General features: G+C 41.4%; 1 protein-coding gene across 1 annotated transcript in view; it reads left to right on the top strand.

The window, feature by feature from the left end:
• Positions 1-9,284: 9,284 nt before the first annotated feature.
• Positions 9,285-19,797, top strand: part of ELL2 (elongation factor for RNA polymerase II 2) — a 77,076-nt gene continuing 66,563 nt past the window's right edge. The window contains exon 1 of the mRNA XM_025388175.1: positions 9,285-9,992. Within this exon, the coding sequence (XP_025243960.1) occupies positions 9,846-9,992 (147 nt within the window). The 5' untranslated portion in view covers positions 9,285-9,845. The remainder of the gene's footprint in view (positions 9,993-19,797) is intronic.

Genomic DNA, 19,797 nt, shown 5'->3' with positions numbered 1-19,797 from the left:
ATTTTCTATTTTTAAAGTACATTTCCAATGCCATGCTTCTGTTTTGGCAAATATTCAAAAATTACATTTAATTAATCTGTGCAAACCTATATGCTTACAATGAGTATATAAAATATAGGGTAATTTTAAAAATACAAGATAGAAACTTAAAAAAAAAGATTCAGGAATCTAAAAATGAGGCAAATATACTTACTCAATACACCAAGTCAGAATCTATTTAGGAAAGACTTTTTCCTCTGTGCAAAAACAAAATTTTTCAACACTTGACAAAGCTAAATCATGATACTTGGCTTTCTATGCTATTGAAGTTTAATACAATCTGCTGACGCCAGTCTCAGTATGCTCATCAGGGGTCACAGTCATAATAGATCATCAACATGACGAACTGTTGTTTTTGAGAAATGTGGATAATCCCCATTAGAGGCTAATACTCTTTCTGCAGGTAAATCAAATTATACCTTATACTTCTTAAATTTTTGTGCTGGTTTAGTTGAGAAATATTGGAGAGAAAAGTCACAATTCAAATACTTGATGCTTTTAAATTATCCAGAATCATTTTATACATGAGTGATTTATTCAAGGCAAAGATCAGCGGGACAGAATCAGAAACAGAGAGCAGTTCTCCTTATTCTCAGTTAATAGCCCAGCTTCTAAAATCAGATCACAGGTTATTAAACATATTTCTGTTCATTAGTCATCATTAAAGTTCATTTGTTATGACAATTTGAAAGTAGCCTTATCTCTGTTAGTACTATGCAATAATATCAGCTCTCAGAGATAATTATATTCGTTTCCTTTTCCAGTTGTATAATATTCCCTAGGATCAAACTGAAATTTTGAGTCATTTAGGACAGATAATATTCAGTGCACACTCAGCAAACTTTATTCAATATGTGGCTACTACCAAAAGCAATGATCTTTCATTTAATGCTTGTTGCAAATTATCATTTAAGCTTCACATTGTTCATTAATTACACTGGTAGTATCCTATTTCAGATTCCCAAATGACACAGAGCCTCCTCTGATCATTGGTCTCTCTACTTACTTTCTCCCTAGTAAACTCTTTTGTTCCCTTTACTTTCCAGATCAAAGTGCTTTCAGGCTTCCCAATAACTGCCTACAACAGTGAATGGCCTTTTCTGCCATTCCCAATAAGTAAGATAAGCAAAGTCAACACATCACGATGGGTGTGCACCAAATAAGTGCAATGCGTAAGGAGTGGTTATTAATTCCAAAGCTTTTTCCTTCACTCAAAAAACATGCGTGAATGCAAGTGACTTAGAGTGATGTTATCACTAGGAAAATCTTGGAAATATACACAGGGGTACATGAAAACATCCCTCAGGCATAAGATACCTGTGTCAGTAAGAGTGGTCCACCATAGTCATAATTCTAAATAAGAAGGAAGTGTGTCGCCATTAGAGTGGGCATGAGATTTAGGAATATTCCCAATTCTCTTTTTCTCATCCTCTTTCCTCATAACCTCCCTCAGAAAACTTGCCCAATTTCACAATCTCTACTATTATTCAATGGGTTGACTCTGAGGCCTAAGACTCACATTTTCAAATGCCTGCCAGACATTTAATCCACTGATACCGCTAACCTAAACAAGGTCTTTCTCCTGATTCCCTTGTTTCTTTTCATATAATATTATCTTCTAGTAAACCAAACTTGAAGCTAGTAGTTATTTTTAATTCCTCATGCTCACTCATCTCTCATACTCAAATAAAGCTGCTAAATCAACCAACTCTACCTTCACAGAGCCATGATATTCTCCCTTTCTCCATTCCCATCATTATACCCTAGTACAAGGCCTCATTACTTTTTCCCTCCTAACTCTGCTCTCTTTTGTCATTATCACTCCCCCTACACTTGTAGTACCTTATTTCAAATTCCCAAATGACACAGAGCCTCCTCTGATCATTGGTCTCCCTGCTTACTTTCCCCATAGTAATCTCTTTTGTTCCCTTTACTTTCCAAATCAAAGTGCCTTCAGGCTTCACAATAACTGCCTAGAACACTGAATCCATTCCAATCCATTACTTATACTTTTGTCACTGAATAGTCCTAACATATAGATTAGATCATGCTACTTCCTGGTCAGAAGCCTCCAACAGTTCCCCATTGCTCACAGATCAAAGTCCATATTCCTTAGCCCAATACTAAAAGCTCTTCTCACAATCTGTCTCCATTCCATCTTTATTGGCTCCATCTGTCACAATCACCTTTAAGCACCACATATTCCTGTGAAAACAGATTACTGTCTTTCCCCCAAAACACCTTATGATAGCTCATAAGATCCTTAAACTTCGAATATTTTAATACTCCCATTATCACAGCTAGAAAACTTTGACATTCCAATGCTAACTCTTCCATGGAGCTTTTCCCAACACCCTGAGCTGAATATGTTCTCACAATCCAGGACTCCTACATCACTGAATTAGTCCCTGAACAGTGCTTCTCACCTAGTAGGTCTTATCTTCACCTCTTACATCCTATATTAGACTATACTGCTTGTTTCTAATTCTGTAAGTATTCTAACCTATAAGGGTCATATTGGTTTTTAATTTTCCAAACCCCAAAGCAAAAGCAAACATTCCCAATATTGGAGGCCATAACAGATGCAAAGGTCAAAGATGATAAATATGATACTTGAATAAATAGCTGAATGAGAATAAGATGAAATCAGCTACAGCTACAATTCTAACTCACTAGGTCAAAACAAAAAGGTCTTCTGTGTCCATATGTGTTGATATATTTTCTTCTCTGCTTTTTGTCATGACATGTTCTGGAAACCATGTCATAAAGTAAGAGATACAGTCCCATGGGAAAAGTGATATTATAGGGGATGTGTTTTTGACCAAAGATTCCTTATTAAATAAGCCGCAGATATGAATAACATGCAATAAAAGCAAAGATATAACAACTGTAAATCTTTACAATAATTTAAAATCATAATCTGAGCTTTTTCAAATGGGCACCTATGCACTGTGCATATTTGTTATACCAAGGGTTCTAATATATCACAAATTATATGTATCACACATAAAAATAGAATTAATTTTCATAAATCTCATTAAAGTCAATATGCTAGCTATAATAAACCAAAGCTGAATGGATCATTTTATTTGCCTTGTTGCTATTTAGAAAGATATTGGGTGTTTGTGTGGAAAGAGTGATTCAATGACTTAAGTCTTGCTTTCAAGACCAACAAAAAAACCAACCCCCAACCTGCCCACAGAAGTAGAACCAACCATTTTAAAACTCTTTATTAATTTCACTGTGATAATCCAACACATTCATTATAATTCCTCAGACCTTAGGGTCATGTTCAAAGGTAGATATACGAGATTTGGAAAAGGAAATCTCAGGTTCTAGCCTGGCTCTGTCACTTATCAAGTGGGTGATACACACCCTCTCTGAGCCTCAGTTACCTAAAAGGTAACTATAGTATAAAACAACGGCTACCTCAGAGTTATAGAGAAAATTCAGAGATAATGTAACTAAATTGCTTTTAAACTTCAAAGTCCCATCAAAAATAAGATTTTTTATTTATGTATTAGTCCGTTCTCACACTGCTAATAAAGACATACCCAAGACTGGGTAATTTATAAAGGTAAGAGGTTTAATTGACTCACAGTTCAGCATGGCTGGGGAAGCCTCAGGAAACTAACAATCACGGTGGAAGGGGAAGCAAACACGTCCTTCTTCACATGGTGGCAACAAGGAGAAGTGCCAAGCAAAGAGGGAAAGCTCCTTATAAAACCATCAGATCTTGTGAGAACTCACTCACTGTGCCCATGATTCAATTACCTCCCACTAGATCCCTCCCACAACATGTGGGGATTATGGGAACTACAATTCAGGATGAGATTTGGGTGTGGACACAGCCAAACCACATACATTTACTTATTTATTTATTTATTTTAGAGATAGGGTCTCACTACATTGTCTGGACTGGAATGCAGTGTCTATTCATAGGAAGGATCATAGTGGACTGCAGCCTGAAACTGCTGGATTCTAAGAATCCTTCTGCCTGAGCCTCCTGAGTAGCTGGGACTATAGTATCACACAACTGCACCTGACAAGAATAAGCTATTATTAATTATCAAAATCATTCTTGAGACTGATGGCTTTTGGTCCACTATTAGCATGTTTAAAAGCGAAAGGCTAAACATTCCCTCCCCACCCCATGTCTTCCTAACTCCTCAGTTTATTCAGAAATACATGTGTTCCTTTTTAGTACAAAACAGCATGGAAATGGTAATAGTTGTTAGGTCACTCTTTACCACTCTTCTCCTTTTCAGAGCTAACAAGATATCTTTCAGGGCACTTTGCACTATGCTGAATAGCCATAAAACAATTATCATGTGGGAAAATGGCCACTTTGGTCACTATGCTGGACACAGTTCAGTTCTGTGGACAGGACATTTTCTTCAATCAGGGAAGAAGGGGAGAATTTTCTTGGTGTTTAGAGGAATCAAATCCGAGTCCTTTTGCCTCCAAAGGACACAATTTCCTAGAGACTGCTCTTAATGTAGAGAAAGGCAAGGAATAGAGAGAGGGGAAAAAAGCTAAAAAGGTATTAATGAAGACTGAGTATCTCCATCTTAGGGAGCTAACGTGTGTGTGTATTCAATACATGTGAAAGAAGGAGAGATAGCCCTGGCCACCTAGCCTTCTACTCAGCCCCATTAAGAGTGAAGAAGGGCTTTGAACTGGAGGGGAGGAGGGACTTTCCTCACTTTCAGATCACAATTTTTTTTTTTTAATAACCAGACTGTTCTAGAAAGAGAAAGGAACTTCGGAGAACAAGAAAGTGTAGAGGTAGATGTCCAGAGATGGGTTAACACCTCCTAATCCTGGGAGAAGCTGAGGCTGCCAGCCCCAGGAAGGGTACAGCCCAAGTCCAGTGTCCTTTCCGTACCTCAATAAGTATACACCTGGGGAGGGAGGCTGGACTTTGCTGAGGTTAGTACCCCAGGGCTGCCCATTTCAGCAAAGTTCTCAGATAAGCGATTCCTTTCAGAAAATCATGTGGACGTGGTCCATCATCATATTACAAGGCTAGGGAGAGTTTCAGCCTCCCTTCTCATAATCACTATGAGTGCCACCCTTAACCCTACTCCCATAAAAATACACGACATAAGTAAATACAGTATGTTTGTTCTACAAATGCATTTTCAATTCAGGTCCTCTGTTGCCTTCTATCTAGGTTGTGTTCCATCCCAAACCCTTCCTAAAAAGAAACTCTTGAGCCTCTAAAGAAGTATAACAGCAGAGATAGACCTAGATTAGAGAACCCTCCCCACATATTCTGGAACCTTTGAATGACTTGTAAATTTACTATCCTACTACTCAGATGGGGAACTCAGAGTCAAATTTAGCAATAATGATGATAACAATAATAAACAATGCAATGTAACATTTCTCGTACTTAGAGTAAATATTCACACAATACAATAAAAATTATTCAACTTAAAACCTGTGTTTATATAACAAAATCTATGCCCTAACTATAGGTATCTCACTTTTATTCTCTATAAATATTTGCTGAAGTACTTTTAAAACTATCAAGCTTCTACTTCAATTGTGTCCAAGGCAAGGAAATTTAGTACATTTTAGATTTTAGTACATGGCTGGGCAGTCTTGAAGGGAGAGTGGTGTAATAGTTGGGTCAAACACAACCATTGCACAAGGGAGCAAGCAGCATTGGGGAAGAGAATTCAAAAGGGAAAGATTTTCTCTCTGGAAATTCTGCATCGAGAGAGCTTCTGTGCTATAACTCTATAAGGTTCTATGTTCTCTTTCTGTAACAGAAGCCATTGCCTTGTATTAAGACATTAATAAGCATTAACTTTTTGTATAGATGGGTTTAAGAAATAACCTCCAAACTGCTAACACAGGTATAAGACAGAATGCCCTTCTGCACTGGCAGTCACTACAGAAGATCTGGAAAACTAGAAACCTGTGGGCTAACTTTGCCCTAAAACTTTTTTAATGTCCAGAAAATGTTTATTAAAATTTTTACCTGGCAACAGTCAGCTGAACCAAGATATCACTCAGCCCTTTAAATGCTCCCAGCTCACTACAGTCCAGCATCTTCAGTGCCTATGACATTGTATCTGCCCTGTTTCACTCATTTGGGTATCCAATAGTCCCTGAAGGCATCTGAATTGGTGACCACTGCACCAAAGATGTGAGAAACAGTCATTAAATATGCAGCAACCTGGAATGAGGGGTGGCCCAGTATTTGAAGGCCAGAGAAGGCCTTGATGTTCACATATCCCTTGCCAGCACTGTATATTAGACATGAGAGATGGAGCAGGCCCTGCATCAGATTCCTTTTAGCCTTTTTCCTGCACTGAACTGTCTTATACGACAGATTTCTTCTCAGTTATTAAATCTAATCCATAGCTACTCAGTGTATATAAGGACTGGAAGGACATTTAAAGAGGTGATTCCGACCCTGCCTCTCCTGGTTATGTTAGGCAGGTTGCTTTTAAGTTAATGGGAGTCTCCATTCCTCCTTCATAAAACTAATGTATTCACCTGGAATCATCATTAAGATCATTTTTAGTTGGCCTGTCTCCATCTATACCACCTCCAACTTATCTAGAATCTACTCAACCCTCAAGAGCTGTTCAAGTACTATCACCTTCATTAAACCTCTTCAGACTTCTCCTTTCTTTGAATTTTTGAGCTTGTCACCAACACCATCCAAATTAGCATTTACTAATTTTCTTTTTTTTTTTTTTGAGACTGAGTCTGGCTCTGTCGCCCAGGCTGGAGTGCAGTGGCCGGATCTCAGCTCACTGCAAGCTCCGCCTCCCGGGTTCACGCCATTCTCCTGCCTCAGCCTCCGGAGTAGCTGGGACCACAGGCGCCCGCCACCTCGCCCGGCTAGTTTTTTGTATTTTTTAGTAGAGACGGGGTTTCACCGTGTTAGCCAGGATGGTCTCGATCTCCTGACCTTGTGATCCGCCCATCTCAGCCTCCCAAAGTGCTGGGATTACAGGCTTGAGCCACCGCGCCCGGCGGAGCATTTACTAATTTTCTAATTGCTTTGCTTTCAGTATACTGTTCACTTGCCACATTGAAACAGAAAATTCCTTTAGAGACTTTACAGTTTAATTTTTAAATCCTCTACAGCATGTTATACTTAACTGATATTCAATGATAATTTAATTATTTAAATCAGATAAAGATACAGAAAATACGTATAAAATGGCAACCTTCCCAAAAAGCACCTTTCATAAGCCTCCTCAAAATAAATTATCCTTACCAGCATCATAACTTGACCATCTGATTCAGGCAGGCATAATGTGTACTATACCTGTGAGACATCAATGAAAAGACGCTACTAGATTACCATATTGCTTTGTACTTGATCATTTCCTCCTTCCACAGTTGAAAAGCTCAAAAGGGGAAAAATACAAACAAACATTAACTCACTACAATAATATATTAATCCCCAAAAGATTTGTTACCTACTAAAATAGGGCATGGGAAAAATTTTCCTACTATTTTTTTTTTTTAAAAATCAATTACTAGTAAGAAGCTATAGGTCAGATATTTGAAAACTACAACGAAAACCATCCTTACTCCTCCCCCACCCACTTGGATGTCATCAGAAATTCTGAGTAAGAGTAGGCCAAGTTAGGATATCATGTGGGTGGGGATTTACCCACATTCACCGGAAAAGCAGTAGGATACAGGTTTTACTTGTTCTGGTCAAACCTCCCTTCCCCCTCGCCCCCCAAATAATTAAGGCTTTAGCTATGTGCTCAGTCCTTTAGTATCAAAGCAAAAAAAAAAAAAAAAAAAAAAAAAAAAACAGAGAGAGAAAAGAAAAATTCAAGTACAGAATTATTTTTAGACTATAGTCCGCTTAGAGATGAATTATTTGAATAAGGTTTCTACTTTTGGAAAGCTGAGAAAACTAGGTAATAAAGCCTCTATTTCCCTTCTAAGGGTAAACTTTTAAATCCAATTTGATGATTCCTTAATTTCTCTACTCAATGAATTTAAGATAACTTTGTATCACCAAAGTAAATGAAATTAGCAAGCGTTAATTATGTCTTAACAGCTAGCCAATCTTAGTGGATTGAAATTAAGTCAATTTACAAACTGTTTTCCTGTGAGGGAGCAATGCTTAATACAGGTGTTTCCACTTAATCCATGGAACGAGAATTCATTCTGTAATTCACATTATACACCTACTTTGTTTGAGAGTCTGAATCAAAACGGAGTGTACACGTACGGTGGGGAAGGCATTTATTGGGAGGGGAGGACATGGAATTATAGCCATAATCCTATTTAAAGTAATGAAAAACACTGATTAAATATCTATAAACTTTCCCGGGGGATCCCAGTAGAACAGAACACGGTTTTATAAGCTGAGGGTAAAAACAAGCGTCTCAGTTTTTTTATTTAAAAAAAAAAAAAAAACTTTTTTAAACTGACTTTCAACAGTTTGAAAGCTTTCAATGGTTTTATCTGGTGTTTCTGATCACCCAATTAATCCATCCTCTGACAGGAACCCATCTGTCAGTCTATCCACACACAACCTGAAAGGGACTCCAGATTAGGCTCCCTCTTTTAGCCACGCCTACACAGAAAGCATCCTGTGGATGGAATGGAAAGTATGCCAGGCCTGTGCACCCGCCTCACGCCCCCATCTCCTTCGCTTATCCTCGACAGCCTATCTCTTACCTTTAAACCCTAGCTAGGTTTTCACACAGCCCTATCAAATAAAAAGGACAAAACTCAAACTGAATCAGAGAATGAGAACTGTCGACGTTTCTTTTAATTTAGAACAATGCCAGTTTTACCCTTCTAGAGTCCTTTTTAAGGAGATACCATCCCAACCAGTTGTGATCCCAGAGAATCACAACAGGGCATGGCGTAGTAAAGACCTCGAACTCAATTCTCTATTATACCATGCCTACCATACGAAAGGCATTTAACTTCCCGCGTGATTTTGTCCTTAAGATGCTCCACAAAATCTAACACTACTCCTACATCTAAGAGTCAACTCACTAATTTCAAGGGTTTTTGGTTTTGTTTTTATAAGCTCTGCGTGTGGCACCCGATAACTTCAAGTTTCGAGTGAGCAGTTTCCTCCCAAACCCGTCTGCTCAACTACAGTACCAGGAGTTTTGAGGAGCAGATCTCTAGCGAGTCCACCTACTGCGTCCTCCCCCACACGCACGCACCAAGTTCCACAGCTTCCGCAGCCGTCGGGGAACAAAGTCCTTATTTGGTCACGGCCATCCCTTACACATCGGAGGTGGAGATCCTCCTCTCCAAGGACCACCCGCGCAGGGCGAGATTCCCCAATTCTGACTTTTCACTACCATCCCCTACAGGGGCGGGGCTCCAACTCCAGGTAACCAGACCAGGCAACCTGGACTTCCAACTAGCAGGGGAGTCCCCAAGCCAGCCTGGCCAATCTTGGCCGGCGAGCCAAGACGACCAGACGTGACGTCAGACGTGATTAAGTTGGCGCGTCACCTAGACGTCAGCCTGTTACCTCTCGGACGTCCCGTCCCAGGAGCAAAACTCCAGCGACTTTGGGCCCCGCCCCAGTGAGAGTGGAGGGCGGCCGATGAGGGCGGTTCTGAAGGGAACAAGACCAATGAGACGAGCCCGGGGCGGGGCGCGGGGCCGGAGGGTGGGGCGGGTGGCGGCGGTGGCAGTCCGAGCTCTGGCTCCGCGCAGTATATGACAGTACGTCAGCAGCGGGATGGCCCTAGCAGTGGCGGCGGCTGCTAAAGCCCAAGCAGCCGCGGCCGCAGTGGAGGCTAGAGCCGGAGCGGCGGCGGCACCCCGGGGAGTTTAAGATGGCGGCGGGGGGGGCAGCGGGCCTGCGGGAGGAGCAGCGCTATGGGCTGTCGTGCGGACGGCTGGGGCAAGACAACATCACCGTACTGCATGTGAAGCTCACCGAGACGGCGATCCGGGCGCTCGAGACTTACCAGAGCCACAAGGTGAGGGCTCGGGGAGGCAGAGCGCACCCCTCACTGCCTGGCCGCGTCTCCCCCTGTCCGGGTGCTGGGTGCGGGGCCGGCGGAGCCGGGGCTGGCAGCTGCCGCCGTCAGCGCCCGCAGCGGCCAGGCAGGGCAGGGCCGGCTGGGTGGCTGACGCCGCGGTCCCGGGCCAGCCTGGGCGTTGGGGAAGCGGGCAGGCGGGCGGCCCCTGGCGGCGGGGCCGAGGCAGCCGCAGCCCTGGGTCGGCTGCCGTGCCGCTGCGGGACTTTCCGACGGCGCACGCGGATTTCCTGGCTTGTTGGGTCCTAAGGAGGGAGAGAGGCCCCGATGAGAGAAGTGAGATGACCACGCTACCCTCTGCGGGGAAGGCGAGTAGCGAGCAGCGTGTGGGCAAGGAACCAGGGACCACTCGCGGACACCAGCTGTCCACGTTTTCTAATTACATGGGCACGGTGGATCCGCAGAGACTGGACACAGGAGCTCCGCGTGTGGGGGTGGGACACACCTTGTATTCCCAGGGACTTGGGGACACATGCGCTTCACGTATCAGGGGACACACTGTGTGCTCGAAGGGATGGGGGCTCGGGCGCATGGTGAGGGGCGCACGGTGTACTCGTAGAGATAGGGACTTAGGCAGTCCGTGTAAGGGGGCGGCGCACACTGGAACGGCAGGGACACTGGCGCTTCGCGTACGGGGGGGAGGGGACACACCTGCATTCTCAGGGACTCCGGGACACCGGCGCATCGCGTTACTGGAGACGCGCCGTGTCCGGGGGCGGACACAAACCAACACGGCGTCCCGGGGAGAGACCTGAGGACTCACACACACTTAGCGCTCCCCGGGAGTAAGACATCGGATTCTGAGGATGGAGGTTCACCGACGCTCTACGTACCCAAAAAAACTCCCGGCGTCTGGGGCTGACTCGGGGACGTGTAAACAGGGAACGAGCCAGAAGGTGGGGGGAGGATGCAATGCATCCCGGGCAGAGACTCGGGCCTCTCACCCCTCGTTTTCGAGAGAAGCCCATGGACACACACACCCCTCCAGTACAGAGAGAGGCTCAGATAGGCGCACGTTCACTGTAATTGCACTACAAATCCAGACGCTTTCATGTTGGAAAAAAAGTGGGAGAGAGAGGGAGGCACCGAGAAGGGACGCAGTAACCAGGGTGCATGGGGAAGCAGTTTATGGACACGCAGTACTGTGTGCCTATGAGGGAGACCGGAGTGGATACATTGTATGAGGGAGGGTTATGTCATATGGGGGAACTTGTAACGTTTTACAGGAGAAGAGAATCGGAAGGGAAATAGAACCCACGAGGCATCTTACAAATAACCTATTCTATCCTGAGGAACACACTCCAACCGGTCTCATAAAACAGGCACAGAGGGGCAGAAGGACACCGAGACACAGACTCACATAGTTATTCAGCTAAAAGTGGGGAAAAGAATTGACATCTGTTGAGCTCCCACTAAAGCCAGGTACTTTAAATACACAGAGCGAAGTCAGAGTCTGAGGCAGAGCGGCAGGAGAGGTGTGAACCCTGGTTCACTGGGAATGTTTTCAGAGAGCCCCCCACCCCCACCCCGACATAAGTGTGCGCACAGAGGAAGGCATTAGTTGTGCAGGCTTTGGATAGAAAATGAACTCACATGATAGGGTATTTGTAAACAGCAGTGGAGACTTTCAGAGGTGAGTGTATTGTTAGGAAGGCACTCACAGAATTGGGTGGACACGTGAGTGTACGTGCTAGGACACTTGTGTTACTAACCAGAGAAGCATATGGTGAAAAACACTCACAGACTTTGTGTGGTGGGGTGAGGGGGCGTCAAGGAGGAGTGCATGCACAGGGAGAAAGGTACCTTCCTACATACAGTGAAATCTCGGGAGAAAACCTCAAGAATGGCTGGGAGAGATACAAGAAATACAAAACTGCGTGGGCCAATAGCTACTCCTAGATAGGTGCACCTGCAGTGAAGAGACCAGCATCAAACGGAGTGGGAGGCCCATTTAGGGGAAGCCAGAAACACAGGCAGAGGGACAGAAGCAGACAGTGGAGAGAAACTCAGCCTTGCAAGATGGAAAGATAAGCTTGCCTGTTCCAAGGGAAGGGCGTGGGAAGGAATGGCAGTGGGAAGAAGGTAGGTCAGGGAATGTAAAGAGAAAACCCAGAGGCCCAGAGAGAAAGAAGTCAGCAGGAGGCGGCTAGCCCCTATTGAGGAGCAGACCAGAGGAGCAGAGAAAGACTGACACACAGTGGGTGGGAAGAGGCATCTCTGGGGGGCAGTAGGTCAGCCAGCTACCTTGGGAAAACAATAGGCAAACTGTACAGTTGATTACAGCAAGATTGACAGTGTACACTTGTGGGGAAAGGGGGCAGATGAGGAGGTCCACTTGGGGAAGGGAAAGTGAAGTGACAGAGATGCCCCCAGTGCCCGCTGATCTGCATGACCACTGGGGGCCCCAGAAGGGAGTGCTTTGTTTTCTTACCTTTGGATGGCCTTCATTTTTGCTTCCTATACCCTAGTGTTTTCATATTTGGAATTAAGTTTACAGTGCTCTAAAAAGCCCTGCATTTATATATCAGTAGCTTCCAGGAGACAGAAGATCAAAAATTCTTTCTCTCCCAACCCACCACTTAGTTCTTAATTTAAAAAAAAAAAAAAAAAAAAAAAAAAGTTTTTACTTTTTAAGAGGTACCAAAGTAGTCAGTGGCTTTATTTGCTTCTGACTGCTTCTACTACTTCTTCCATTTCTGTGCATACACATTTATAGGTCTGGTTGGTCTCTACAGAGACAGCAAAGGGAAAGGGGGAAGACTTTTTCCAGATCTCTCTACCTTAAAGCACGGAGCCAGATAGATTGTATTGCTCCTAGGATTCCTTTTCTCCTGCAAAACTGATGGTAGAAGCAGTGGCGTGGGGGGGATGGTACATGAGCTGACCATTCTTAACCAGCTCCCGTCCTCAGGCTTCACTGTCAGCTTAGCCATGGAAACACTTTTTAAGGGGTGTGGAAAAGCAAGCAGGAATTGGAGTGAAATTGTCAACCTCAGTTGGATGAAAACTGGGAAGAAATCAAAAAAATGAGATAGATACCTTTCTGGTGACTGAATGTACCATTGGTACTTACTGCAGGCTCCATCCACATATGTGTCCTCAGTGCCCCTCCTTCTGACCCAGACAGACCAGTGCGCTCCTATGGGCACAGTAACAGTTGCTAGCAGTAGGCATCTGGCTAAGCTTTTATCCTCCAGTGGAAGGATATTAATTTGGTCTTTTTCACTTTCCATTGTTATTAGAAATAGGGCTCATGACTTTAAATTGAAGCTGCTGTTTGGGAACATGTTCACATGGATTGGCTAATCGGGAAGAGTTTTCTGGTGGTCAAACCTGTTCTCTCTTGGGGAAAATGGTTTTAATTTCTCATATAAAACTGTCCCCCACCATTCATGTATTCATATAGGAGGGTACTTGATGACAGGTAGCCTCGAAGCAGCTCTGGCCTATGTAAAGTGATGACTCTTACGCCTTCTCTTCTAATGACTAAGAGCCAGAAATTTCAACAGGTTAATTTGCTAAATTAAGCATCAGAGAATTCTTTTTTTGTCCAAATTATTTTGTCTATTGGAGTTACTCTTCTAAATTAACCCACTTTGATGTAAGGGTTCAAATTATGGCTTCAAAGAAGTGAATTTAAAAGTTTTAGGGTTATGATTTAGGCAGAACAGAGAACTTTTTTAGATATGATTGAGCAAATTTACAGAGTTCTTAGGGTTCATGGAAACAGAATATTTGATGAAAATTCTGAAATCTTGTTTTTTTTCAAATTACAATTCCTCACTGTTTCAAAAGACATAATCCTACTTGACCTTCATTATTCAGGTTTCCTATTTTTAGAGAAGTGATCTTGGGAACCTTTCTAAACAGTCAGAGGGGCATTGTGAGTCCAGCAATGAAAGTTATAGTTGGAGTAAATATCTTCTAAAAGTTGTTTTCCCACTCACGTTGAATACAGAAATGGCTTCAAGTTGATTCCAGTATCATGTTAACTGGAAAGTTATTTTCATGATTGGCAGAAAAATTTAGAGATGATAATACAGATATCTACAATATTAACCTTTTAAAATGTAGATTCATTTGAATGAGGAGAAAAGTTGCTAAATAAATAAAATCACAAATTACAACTTTATAGTCATTTTAAATTGTTATCTGTGATTGTGTGGTCTACATAAGCTCTACATATTTTAAATGAGCATATATTATTGTAATTACATATTTCTCCCAAATGGAAAACTATATTTAAAATTAAAATCCGACATTTAAAAATACATTTTAGCAAAATTCCTCAGTAATGCAGCTGGCTTTATTTTGAAGTTTGAGTAATTTATTTTTATAACAAAAACTTTATCAAAGCATTATTTTCAGATTTTGTTATTGCTGAGCCTGTCAATTTAGTTTTTAAAAAATGTTTACTCAAAGTTTCAAAGGTGGTGGCTCAAATACCATTACCATGTTTACTGAACTATTATATAAAAAGTCTAGCATAGTTGTGTTTGGGGGCAGGGGCTGCTCCTGCTCTCTCCCTGAAGATCAGAAAGCAGATGCCTTTAAGTGGGATTCTGCTAACACATTTCTCTTGTCAACTCCATTGAATTGAAATACATTTTTCTGCCTTTGTTAGTGTCTTCTAGGAAAGTGATAATGTTTTTAAAATTTGTACATATATATTGCCATTTAATTTTTCATAATTTTAGATGCTATTTACAAAGCATAAGTTCTTATTTAAGCCTCCAAAATTATTGTCCTTCATAGTAACTCCCTTCAGTGTGTTACTTGACCTTTTGTTAAATCACTGAGTCCACAGGTCAGAGGGTAAGTGACTTCCTTGCCTTATCCTTTTCTTCTACCAGGTGGACTTTTTAGCATTTGATTCATTATAGTTTAAGACACAGAAAAGACTCATACTCTGCTGTTTTCTCTTTCTTTTTCTGCCTGCCCATATTTTGTGTGTGTTTTCAATAATCTGCCTTATAAATACAGAAGATTGTTCTTAAGCCACCACTTGAGCATCCAGACCTGCCAGCACAGCACTGCCACCACTGTTGGACATGTTTATTAAGTAAAACAGTGAGGTGTGCTTTAGCAGATTCTATTTGCTCCACTTTTAAAATGTAGCCAAGTTTAATTTAAATGAATTAATCCTACTGACTTTTAACTTAGACCCATTTTCAGTCTGTGCTTCATTTTAAAATGCTTTTTATCAAGTGAAGTCAAGTTTGTGCCCCATCCTTCAGTGTTTGGAAAGTTTATTCAAATGCCCAGTTGCTCAGTGCAAAGGAGGGTGTTCGTCCCTGAGAAAAGTAGTAGCCAGATTGCCTAAAAAGATAGACAGGGAAGCTTGGCACCCGAATTGGGAAGAGAAAGAAAGAACATATGTGAAGGATTGGAACATGTTCAAGAAAAGAATTTAAAAGGAAAGGGGCGTAGAATTCTTGGAATGACTTACAGAAAAGCTTACCAAGGACAATCACCAGATTCAGCCTTTCCATTTGCTCCATTTGCACTTGTGAAAAATTACAGAAGCTGTGCTCATAAGGCTTATTAGGTAATTGGTGATAAAGCCAGCAGAGAGAGGAAAATGAGAATTTCAGCTGAACCAAGGCTAGGTCACTTTTAACAATTCGTGATGACCCTTTTCTCTGCAACAGAGAAGCTCAGGAGTCTGGCACTAGATCCAGCCCACCATTTGCTAGATTGGGCCAAATGTATTTTGGATTGTTTGAGAAAATGTCCCTAAAATGTGATATTATGGCCATCCTACATTGAAGATGAACTAAGTTTTATAATAAAGAAAACAACACGTATATAACCCAATTATCTGACTGTCCTGCATACCGCAGCTCCATACAGAATTTCCTATGACTTATGCACAAATCTCCTGCAGTTCTGGGGTAGAATATAATAAATTAATGTCCATGTATTTAGAGCCAATTAAAGCTGGAAAACATGGCATAACTTGGGTCAGGTTACTAGCAAGGATTTCTGTCTCTGTCTTTTATTTTTTATCTCCTTCCTTCTTTCCTTCCTTCCTATTTCTTTCTGTGGCAGTATTATGGCTCTTGAGAGCTATGTTGAATCTTCAAGAATAACTGGTTTAAGAGTTTCCATTAATACTTTGCCAGCAAAGACCAAAGCTGGCATTTGCATGATTTAATGCAGGATATAAGAAAAGAGAATTTTATTAATTAAGCTATAAACTCCTTGAAGATTCGTGGATAAAATTATCACCTCGAATTGACCTCTACAGTAAGGGCATTTGGCTACTGGTTTCATAGTAACTAGATTGTTGAACAAATGGGATGAGTTTCTTTTCTTTGCGGGGATCCTATATGTTACTGGTCTAAAATCCTTGGATCTTAAAGGATTTTAGCAAGATTTTAGCAGACAGAAACTGGATGGGGACCACATCTCCAGCAGAAACAATGGCATAGGTAAGCAAAGGAGAGTGGTAGCTAGGGCAAGCTCCAAGAATTGCCATAAAGACCCTGTTCTGCTTAACATGGCGGTCAGGAGAAAAATGTAGTTGAGTTTAAGAGAGAAAAAGTAGGTCAGAGCAGATTCATTACCTTACTAAGAAGTTTGGATTTTATTCTGTGAACACTGAGTAGAAACATAAGGTAATTTGATCTGTGTTTTAGGATTATTCTGGCCCTCGTGTGCAGGATGACTATAATGTGAATCTGGAAGGAGATGGACAAGTTAGGAAGAAGTTTGTGGTACAGGCCAGAGATGACTGGAATCCACCCTAGGGTGTTGATGGGAGATGCAGGAGATGAATAGAGTCTATAGAATTTAACAAGGTATTGGCCGGGCGCGGTGGCTCATGCTTGTAATCCCAGCACTTTGGGAGGCCAAGGCGGACGAAACACGAGGTCAGGAGATCGAGACCATCCTGGCTAACACAGTGAAACCCTGTCTCTACTAAAAAACCAAAAAAAAAAAAGGTAGCCGGGCGTGGTGGCGGGCGCCTGTAGTCCTAGCTACTCGAGAGGCTGAGGCAGGAGAATGGCGTAAACCCGGGAGGCGGAGCTTGCAGTGAGCCAAGATCGCGCCGCTGCACTTCTCCAGCCTGGGCGACAGAGCCAGACTCCGTCTCAAAAAAAAAAAAAAAAAAAATTTAGAAGCAGAATTGAATTGAGATTTCTAGCCATTGGCACTAGGAGGAGTACCCCTGATAGAAAAAGGGAAATTGGAAGCAGATGGGAGAGTGGAGTTGGGGGTAGGGGAGATAAAGATGTGAGTGCCATTTTGGTGAACATTCACTCAGCCTTTTAATTTATAATGAGGAGACTTGGGTTTGATTAGATGTTTTATATTTGAGAAGTCTATTCAGGAGTTTGAGGCAGACAGATATATAAAACAGTGCTGTGTTGCTTAATATGTCTTATATAAACTGTTTTATTTGGATGGAAATTTTGGAGATTGTTGATGTTTTGAAGAAAGTTGAAATTCTTTGGGAAAAAATTTGGTTTTGAGCAGGGCATTTTAAATTTTGTTTGTATTTCTATAGACTTTCTTTATTGAATAACTCTATAAATTGTGCTTAAGGCACGATAATATGAATTGTAATTTTATTTTAACATGGAAATCAGATCTTCTGTGGTTTCTGTCCCTATTGATTAATGAAACGTAAGTAACTCTATATAATGTGCCTGGATTTACATTTCAAGTTTTATTTTGAAATAACATAATTCCTAAAGGCCTTGAAGGAGTACTTTCAGTTACCTCACATTACCTCTATTTCTGTTTTGGTGTTTTGATTCCTTTATTTCTTTTTTGTTGGTAGTTCCTTATGAAAAACAAAACAAAGGAATCATGAGTGCTAGAACTTTTGCTATACATACACATTGTAATGGAATGGACTACTGTGAGCGCTTGGTTCTTGATTCAGGGAGATAACCTAGTCTGGAAGACTTTTTCACTCAACAGTGAACTTATTCAAGGGTGTAGCCAGGCTTGAACTTTCTTACAAGATTCACAGATACTTTTTAATACTTAAATATGCTTAACTAGAAACTTAAGTATTAGCATATTTTAAGATAACATTTAATATCATTGCTTTTGGCTCCATTATTAGAAACCATGATGCCTCAAGAACCAGAAAAGGTGTCCATGTAATAAAAACTCAGCTGGGTATCTTAAGATGTTTTTTCTTTAATAAAAAATTAAGAGGTAGAAGAGTTAAACTACCAAATATTCGTTTGTTCATTCAGCAAACATGTATTTATCTTCTGACATTTGCCAGGGATAGAACTAGGCATTGGAGATATAAAGCTGAATAAGTCATGAATGGTCCCTGCCAAGAAAGTGCTTGTCATTTTAGTAGAAGCAGGCAAATGTGAAAAAATAAACGGTATAAAGTTTGTGTTCAAGGAGATGTCTTCTTTACCTGCCATCCTCTGCTCAGCCCATTGTTTCCACCACACCCGTGAGGTTATACCTGACAAAGTCCCTGTTAAAGTCCAGTGGTCATCTCTTTGTTTCCATCTTACCAGACCTCAGCGGTATTCCATTCTCTTGACCACTTCTTCCTGTTAGAGACACATTCCTGATTTTCCTCCTACCTCTCTGCCCATTCTTTCTCATTCTCCTTTGCCTGCTTTCCTCTGTTTGGCTGGCCTCTGAATGTTGGAGCTCTGTCTCTCTTCTCTTTATCTGTTCAGTCTCCCTAGGTGAGTTCATTTAGTCCTTTGAATTTAAGTGTCATCTATATGTTAATGACTCCCAAATATTCATCTCCAGATCTATTCTTTTCTCCAGCTCCAAGTACTGATTTCCAATACACTGCCTCATCAAAGTTTAATAGACATCTCAAATCTTACATATCCAAACTGTGTTTTATACCCTTGTAGGAGTTTTTCTCAAGGGTATGGCTAATCATTGCAAGGAGAAAACTATCCTCTGACAATCAACTATTTCAATAAGTACAGACATAAAGGAAATTATAAAAGTGTTACCTGATTTTGTTATTATAAAGGATCCTCTCCTTTGTTGATGTGAGAATCCATGAGGGATCAAGTAAGATTTTTTTTTTAACTGTTATTTTAGGTTCAGGGTACATGTACAGGTTTGTTATGTAGGTAAATTGCATATCATGGGGGTTTGGTGTACAGATTATTTCATCACCCAGGTAATAAGCATAGTACCTAATAGGTAGTTTTTTTGATCCTCACCCTCCTTCCACCCTCCACCCTCAAGGTAGGCCCCTAGTGTCTGTTTTTCCCCTCTTTATGTCTATGCGTGCTCAATGTTTAGCTCTCACTTATTAATGCAAACATGTGGTATTTTTTTGTTCCTGTGTTAGTTTGCTCAGGGTAATGGCCTAAAGCTCCGTCTATGTTGCTGCAAATGACATGATCTCATTCTTTTTCATTGCTGTGTTGTATTCCATGTATATATGTACCACCTTTTCTTAATCCAGTCTACCGTTGATGGGCATTTAGGTTGTTTTCATATCTTCACTGTTTCTAAAAATAACTCATTATTTTACTCCTCAAATCTCTATCTACCTAAGTGTTCCCTATCTCAGTAAGTGGCAGAACTCTCTATCAATTGCCTAGAAATTGACTAGCAACCCTTGATTTGTCTCCTGTTTCTTGACATATTTGATCTATCAGCAGGTACTGTCAACCTTCAAAATATCCTGAATCTAACCCCAGCCATTGCTGCTATTCCAGTCCCAGTTACCATCATCTCTCCTCAGGATCACTGCCATGAACTTTGAGGTGGCCTTCAAGTTTCT

This window comes from Theropithecus gelada, chromosome 6, assembly GCF_003255815.1.
Source record: "Theropithecus gelada isolate Dixy chromosome 6, Tgel_1.0, whole genome shotgun sequence".
Taxonomy (NCBI): domain Eukaryota; kingdom Metazoa; phylum Chordata; class Mammalia; order Primates; family Cercopithecidae; genus Theropithecus; species Theropithecus gelada.
The sequence above is the reverse complement of the archived record's forward strand: the minus strand, read 5'-3'. Positions and strand labels throughout refer to the sequence as shown.